Raw genomic sequence first — 8,666 nt, 5'->3', positions numbered from 1 at the left:
TATCCAAATAGAAAAGGATTTCCCTTTTAAGATCCAAAAAAATGTATTCAGATATGCATAAAAAATGAAAACAATATACAATGTCCCCCATAAATCTGGGTTTGTTCTCCTCTACTCCAATTGGACTAAGAACATATCACTCATATCCCGGACATGGGAATGGGATACGGAACCGTTCTTTATGATTGATATTTAGCCAATACCACCCACAGCATGTACGAGCGTGCAGGATGATGGTCGCGATGGTCTTGACCATCGAAACTGCGAGCAAAAGCCTGCGGTTGAGTTTTTCAACCGCAAGGCCAGGAGTGATTTTGGCTCTATCAGAGCCAAAATCACTCCCACTGACATCACTAGTGATGTCAGTGGGGCCGGCTTCAGACGGTAGGCGTTCCCTTGGGAATGCCTCCGTCTGGCAGGCACGCACCCGGCACGCCCACCAAAGAGGGCGTGCTGTCAGTCAACTTCGACAGCACGCCCCCTTTAATGAGACACTCCGAGCGAAGGAAAGTCCTTCGCTCGTCGCGTCATGCGCATGCGCAGTGCAGACCATCGACCCACTTGCAAGCGGACAGCCGCTCGCGAGTGGGTCTGAATGAGGGCCAGTGTTTGATAAATCCTTGTTTGTTTTCTGATTTGTTATAACAGTAGGAAAATTACTCTGGGGTATATGTGGAGGAGCAGTGCATCCTGGGAGCTAAAGCTTTAACTGTTTGGTGCCTGGCCCTCTCTGACCACACACCCTGAAGAAGATATATGCACCTATTGCATTGACCAGCATATAAACATAATACACCAAGTCATACTTGGGGCCCATTACAATATGCCAACACAAATAAGTGTCCCCTTACATATATGTGTGCATTACCTCTATGGAGTACCACCAGCTATGTCGTTCAGCAATACTATATATAACTGCTTTTGTGGTTGGCTTCTGAAAATATACTGCGTTATTTATAACATGCCCTGTGCAGAATCTCTCCTTGCTCATCAGTGCAACCAAGCAAGAGTCTGTACCCTCCACCAGGGCTTACAGCCCTGATCATGTGACCAGAAGCCATTTCTTCCGATATTTGCGATGGGACAAGCCATGCATATTCTTGCTTAGTAGTATAGCTGTAAAATACACAATTACTTTACATGTAATGTAGATTAGGAAGTATATTTTTAGGGATAAAAAAGATAAGAGCAGACTGGCTCATGTGGTGATTAAACATACAAGATGGAATGTAGACATGCAACTTTTAAAAGTACCACTCTACAGCTACATTCCTTTAGAGAATGTAGACTAGCAACTTTTAAAAGTATCGTTCTACAGCTACACATCTTTACAGATCATTGGTCAACCATCTTAAATTACCTTTTTCCTACCACTCAGGTCTTGTTTTTTGTAGCAAAATAAACGGCCTAGATTAGCTACAATAAATGAATGACAGCGCAGTAGTGGAGGCATAGGTGTCCTGGATTTGGCATCATATTTCTAATGCTGGGCATACACTATGCAATTATCTGTCAGATATCTGTCCAATCTGGCTGGTTGGAATGAAAACCTGGTAATGTATGGGAGCAAATAACAATAGAAATTTGCTCCCAAACACTAGAAAACTGACCAGATTTTCCTTCCCACCAGACAGATATCTGACAGATTATTGTAGTGTATGCCCAGCATTATCAATTTTCTTTTGGGATATTTTAGATTGGCTAATGGGCTCCTCATACTGCATCAAAGCTTGATGACGCTATGCTTGCCCCTTACTACCCAGGTGCTCTTCTACACACTAAACTTACGGATATCCCACCTCATCTTTTATCGAATGTTTATTTCCATGATACTTACTACTCTTGGATTAAAAAAAAAAATGGGAAGAAGCCACCTTGTATCATCCTTTATTCCTATATGGGGAAACCCGGCTTTCCCTTCGTCATTATCTAACTTTTTCAACATGGAGAGAGAAGGGACTGCGGATAACAGCAAAGGTTTTTGATCTGGGAGAAACAATTGTGCAATTTTCAGCCTTACAACATATTTACCAATTACCTAATCAACAGTTTTATATGTTTCTGCAATTACACCATTAAATTTCTTCATTACCACCAACCATGCCTTTACCCACCCAATCCTATCCACTTGAACCTCTTGAAATTAATTGTGTGCAAGAAATTTTATTTAAATCTTATCTACTCTGATATAGTCAATAGCCCTTCTGAATCATATAGACAACAACTATATCATTCTTGGAAGGATGATATCTCTACCATTAATTCAGCTGAACTTCTTTTTGGTCAATATAGTTCTACTCTTAAAATCTTACGATCTTCCTATTTACAGGAAGTCCATATTCGCACAACCTATAGAATATACATTTCTCCTGCACAAACATGCAGAATCAGGTTCCTGCCCAAAATGTCATATCTCCACATCTCAATTTCTTACACTGTTTTTGGGATTGTGGCAAAATTAAAAAAAAATCTGGTGTAAATGACTTTCATATCTGCATAATACCTTCTCTCACTCCGGACAAGTTGGCGTGTCTTTTAGCCAACTTCTCTAACTGAGATCTGCTAGAGCAGAAGAGACAGTTGATCCCCCTACTCACACTCTTTGTGACTGTGGCAAAAAAAAATCATTCTAATTCACTGGGTATCTTGTTCTTCACCCTTCCTGCTGAAGTTCAACAGAAAATGCTTCAGTTATTATATTTCGATAGACTGTCTACTATTCCCGATATTCATTCAGGAATAGAACGATTTCACCAGAAATGGGGTCTATACATAGGACAGTCTCAGACCAAAATATATAAACTGTATTAAATCAACTGACTGGTACTTACTCTGATGTTTGCAATAAGATTTATGATTATGCGACTTACTATTCACGAAAAAATATTTATCCCACAGTGCCTTTACTTATTATGCCCATTTCACTTCAATATTGAAACCCTAGTAATTTCTATCATTTCTCTAGCTCATTGCGATGTCCTAATGTTCTAGGTCTTATTAATTTCCTTATCCTTCCTTTTTTGCATATTAACTGACCTTGTCCTTTCATTACCCCTCTTTATCTTTACCCTCTTTTCCATTTCCCCTTTTGCTACCCTTATGTTTCTTCCGGTAACATCTGGTCTTGTTTTGTTATGTCTCTCCCTATTTCCACTTAACTATTTCACTCTTCATTAGTCTTCTAAATGTGCTTGGTTAGAAGCTATCAAATAAATGAGCAACTCATATGTATTATTTTATTGTTCTCTTTATCAATATGTATATCCTCATTTATCAGGACAGGCACTTATGCCCTCTTCTATTGGACATTTGATCCTTTACTGAATATCTTTATTTAAACATGGAATAGTTTCCTGAGGATGATAATACAGGATCTTCTTGTAATCGGTATGATCATCTTTTTTTTTGTTTTGGCTCCTCAGCGAAATTATTCTCTTGTCCGTTTTAAACTTGAAATAATAATATTAAAAAAGTACAAAATAAAATTGACCTTTTCCTTCAGTATTTACTCAAATAAATTAATATAGTTGGCGCCTGGGCTTTGATGCTGTGTGATCTAACCCTCGTAAACCCACATTATGTCACATTCCCTGATTGGAGCCCATAATCTGATGCCTATGGGGGCAGAGGTGTCAAAGTACCTTGGAGCAAGATAAAGTACCAAACAACCAGCTTCTGTCACTTTACAGGCTTTGGGCCTGATTCAGCAAGGATCGCTGATGCAATCGTGCATGCAGTTCTGCTGCAAAAGTATGCTAATAATTGCAATCGCAAAGCACTCGCACGGACAACATGCAGACACCCACTTCCCCTCTTGCACATCTGTAATACCTTGTAAAACATCAAAGTACATTGGAGACTTTCGCACAATTACAGCAATTGAGTATGTAATTGCGTATGCCGTTGCGGGGGCTAATTTACGCATGCCTCTGTAATAACGTTCAAAAGCACTGGTACACCTGCGTTTGTCCGACCAACCCCCTGCCACCACACCCAAACGCTCTCATCACTGTGCAATTGCTCTGCGTGATCGCAGTGAAGTATTCGCACACTGATGAATATGCATGCACAGTACGCAATAATCGACTGCGTACGTAATTGTAATCCTTGCTGAATCAGGCAGTGTTTGAAAATTTACAGTTAGCAGCTAACTGGTCGGTACTTTATCACCAAGAATTGATTCAGCTCCCCCTAAGGGCCCCATTTATGAACGAGTTTTATAATGGGCGCAAAATAGTGCAGCCATACCTTTTTTTCTACTTGTATAAAACACTGACCTGCTCACTGGCAAGTGGTTGTATTAATGAAGCAGGCAGTGGTCTTTTACTTTGCCCGCTTGTACTAACTAATGAAGTCAGATTGTGGGACGTCCTGGATTACACCACATGCGCAGACTGTTTGCCTTAGACAGAAAAAAATAAAATAAAAAAATGTAACAAAAACTACTTCCGGACTGCAGCCCGTTGCCAAGAAATAAAGGTGCTGCAAAGGATTCTGGGCTCGTTAGTGCTAGATAAAAGCAGCAGGACCTTTGAGAATTTCAAGAAACAGAGCGGTAAGTTCGAAAAATCGCTTCCTGTTAAATACCAGACTAATACATTTTATATGGTCAGAAGAAAACAGACTAGTGCTGCTGCCTCATTAGTAAAAACAGCACCATCTGGGTTGATAGACAACAGCAGCTCCATTACCATAGGTAGGTAACAAGGAATAAAACATTTATCACTCGGTGATAGAGCCCAAAGTCTGTAACCAGCCTACAAAGTTACGAAGGTCTGTTTCTTCTATAAAGATGATCAGAGTTCCGTGTAGGTCAGAATCAGTGCTGGATTATCAACAGGGTGGCCGCACAGGGACACACACACACACACACACAGCTACATTACCAGTATGGGAGGCACTGTAGCAAAATGGGATCTGGGGCCACTACAATGTATTCAGCACATATGTGATGCTGGCAGTATTTACACATTAACTTAATAACATTGAAAGCTGAAATGTAACAATTTTATTAGTAGGCGCCCCACAAGTAGGTTGCCCTGTAGCTCCCACAAACCTTAATACAGTCATAGGCAGGAAGTTGTAGAATATAAACCAATATAAAAACATACAGTATTTAGCTTCTAGAGTTTAGTGCTGGAGAAAGAAACCGAGCTGCTATCAGATAGCGTTGTGGTAGAATAAATACATGGCAAAAAGCTGCTGGTAGGCCACCCCAGCCGCTAGATGAAGTCACTTTCACATTTAAGTTAATACTACTAATGTATTACAAAATACTAGCAGAGCAATCAAGGATAGACAGGCATTCCTTAGATATGTTTATTTGAAAAAGGTCAGTTACTTCTGTAATACAGTTGCACACATTTGGCTAATCTAGTGATGAAGGCTTATTGCAGACATGTTGCAAATGCCAATATATGCCAAAGAGGCAGCACTTAATTGTAGCTCTGTAGCCCTCATCTTTCCAAATAGCACCATCAGGAAGAGAAATAGCGTAGCTTGGCCTTTAACACCTCCTCAAGTTCTGGAGGAATGGGCTGATTCTGCATATCTTTGGCGTGCAGTATACGCTCATGTGCTTCTTTGAAGAGCTCAACCCCAACTGCTTCCTGCACTCTCTGCTTCCAGGCTGACAACTTTGGTTTTCCTTCAAAAACATCAATTCCAGCTCCAACTGGCTGCAAAGAGATTTTACAGAGGTTATACAGAGATCCACAAATAATTGTTCATATTTAATTTAGAAAGGTGAACATTATTTTGCCATTCTGAGCACTGTTCCTGTAAGAACTGCATATGGAGCAGGGATACTTTACAACAAACACTATAGATATCAGTAGTACCAAGACTTTTTTTCTCAAACAGGTGGTCATCTCAAGTCTTCTGTATTTAAACACTCCTGCCTTTACCCCGAATACCCAGACTAGTCCATTTCTGCTGCTTATAGACTATGGAGACACTTACCTGGCCACAATCTTCAACAGCATTGGAGTGTACCTGTACATTTTTTTTTTTTTTTTTTTTAACAGACCAAAAAAAACCAAACAAAAAAAAAACCGCAGCATAACCACACTCAATGAGTTATTCTCTCACCTGCATAATCTCCACAATAGCCACCAAGTCAGCAACTGAGATCTCATCACCAACCAGAAACGGTTTGTCCTGTAAAAAGTAATCTTCTATGTTCTTTAAGGTTTTATTGAACTCTGCCACTGCAGAATCTAGCTTGTCAGCTGTGGCTTCATGACCAAGAATATATGGAGTCATTGCCTGTAGAAAAAAAAAAAAAACAAAGAATTATATATCACAACTATAAAAAGTTTAATGGACTACAAAGTGACAAATCCTGAAATAGTCTTGTTTGGTTGTATTCTTCAGGTTTCAAAATAGCATGCAAATGTTAATACAAATTTCCCAAATGGAAAAAAAAAAAAAAGCCTCTCCCCATTCCTGTATCAGTAGGATCAACCTTTGGAAGAAGAGAATACAACCTACATTTATATACCTTTTGCTACATGGCCAGATTCTGTAGGTTAGCAACAGAGGTTTTGAATAAGGCACAAAAGTTCTTGAGCAGAACAGTTACTTACCCTGTTGCACCCCCATAACCATTTAAAATTCTCAATTTTATATAAGGCTGAAATAATTCTTGTTTTTTTCTACAATCTTAAGTTACAAAACAAACTGAGTGAAGATCTCTTATGTTCAGTGTGCCCAGGCTGTATCTATTGTACACTAAGTTTACCAACATACACTAATGCAGAACTGTGTCTATGTATCATGTGTACATGTATTGCCATTTTGGTAATAAGGTGACATTTTTACGTTCCTTATGGGTTTAAATTTTAGCCTCCAAGCTTAAAAAGGTTCTCATGAACTTTTCTTATATTGTTGATAATTCATGGGCTTAGATATTCAATTGTATTCTATTCATAAAAACCTTTTCAGGTCCAAATTATTTGTAAATGCAATTGTTAGGAAACACTATGGGAGGGGGGGTCGGCTTCTTTTTGCTCATTTAAAACTAATATGTTTATAAAATGAATCAAAAAATCTGATAAAAAAACAAAAACAGAATATATACATACATACATAAATACAGGGAAACCTCAGTAGCTCCCCACCCCCAGTAGAAAAGAGAGGGGGGGGTTTCACCCCCTACTGTACCTCAGCACACAGAATTGTACTAGCAACAACATATGAACACTATGATAATTGAAATCAGAGATATTGGTTGCATGCATTTGCAAATACATGGGAAGCCACTAGGCTTCTTCACGGCTTTTCTGTCACTAGCACTCCCTAACACTAAGAGGTTCACGTCCGGGGTGCAGTGCACCCCAAAAGACATCCAGCTCAGGGCATCACACGAAAGAGTGTGGAAGGAGAGGTTAAAATATATGTGAAAAAATACATGAATAATAAAAAACAAAACAAAAAACAAAAACATAAAAGGTGATGTGAAAAGTAACTGTGTATTAAGTGGTGATGCCCTGAGGAGGCCCAGCCAGAGTAGCCTCGGGGGGCCCTACGCCCAAACGCTCAGCCCAAATATAATATATACCAATTAAAGCCTCAAACAATGGCACATATATTTTGGCAAATGTAAGGCCTCATGACAAAGGCACATACCTAAATGCATCCAAATTGAGAGCCAGCTTACCTGAGAGTCACCCCTGGGAACTCTAACTAGCACTACTAGAACCAGCATGCCCTGCTAATGCTGGCTCCTTCATGCATTTCATGACCACAAACAAAAAAATGGCACCTCACCACCTGGACCTACCCAAAGTGTCATCAACCCTGTATAAATCTATGCTGGTGAATTAAGTGCATGAGATGACAACACATTTGTTTTTGTGACTTGTCAGGTCTCATTTTATTTAGTATTATTAATAATGATATAGCTATACTTTCTATATTATTAACAAGGAGGAGATATATATTGTATATAGAGAGGTCATCATCCATTGAACTTTGATACAAGATATTCATGGTTTTTAACAATAAAAAAAAAAAAAAAAAAAAGTTTTACAAACTTAATCCATATCTATTATTAGGATTTCCTCTATATTCTAGGAGGGAGCTCGCTAAGGCGCCCTCTGCATTCCAGGAGGATGCCAACTTGCTGGGCCTGCCCCCTGAACTTTTTCCCCATCCATCACAGGACATTTTCGTAACAGCCCTTGAACTTTTTCCCTTCCACCACTGAAGTATCATTACTAAACATAAGGAATCTGCACCAAATCAATATCTATGATAATCTCAAATCTGTTGTTATGAACTTGCCTGTGTCATTAATTTTACTACTTTCCATTTGCGATTTTATTATGCTGTGTACCATTTACTATTTTACCACGTTTCTTTCTTTTAAAGTTCGCAGTTCCTGCTTTAGCTGCCTGATGCCGCATACACAATAGACGATAAGTTAGACAATATGAACAATAACGATCTTGTTAATTGCGTTCAATATCGTCCAGTGTGTAATCAAGACTTCAAGATGCTCGCTTCCGCGGATTGTTAATGTATTTCATCGCCCGTACTTGCAGGGCAACCTGACAACATAGTCAGGTTCTGCAAGTACGGGAATGAGGGAGGGTGCAGTCACTGAACGTTATCGTAAATTATAATCGTTCAGTGTGTATGCTCAATGTCGTTGAGCTATGGAG

The 8,666-nt window shown here is 39.3% G+C and overlaps 1 protein-coding gene across 1 annotated transcript in view; it reads right to left on the bottom strand.

Annotated features, from left to right (window-relative positions):
* Positions 1-4,993: 4,993 nt before the first annotated feature.
* Positions 4,994-8,666, bottom strand: part of LOC148517980 (glutathione S-transferase theta-1-like) — a 29,760-nt gene continuing 26,087 nt past the window's right edge. Inside the window, exons 4-5 of the mRNA XM_088477957.1 lie at positions 6,091-6,267; positions 4,994-5,678 (exon numbers count right to left, since the gene is read on the bottom strand). Coding sequence (XP_088334083.1) covers positions 5,478-5,678; positions 6,091-6,267 — 378 coding nt within the window. The 3' untranslated portion in view covers positions 4,994-5,477. The remainder of the gene's footprint in view (positions 5,679-6,090; positions 6,268-8,666) is intronic.

This window comes from Taudactylus pleione, unplaced genomic scaffold, assembly GCF_031769625.1.
Source record: "Taudactylus pleione unplaced genomic scaffold, aTauple2 ptg000205l, whole genome shotgun sequence".
NCBI lineage: Eukaryota > Metazoa > Chordata > Amphibia > Anura > Myobatrachidae > Taudactylus > Taudactylus pleione.
The sequence above is the reverse complement of the archived record's forward strand: the minus strand, read 5'-3'. Positions and strand labels throughout refer to the sequence as shown.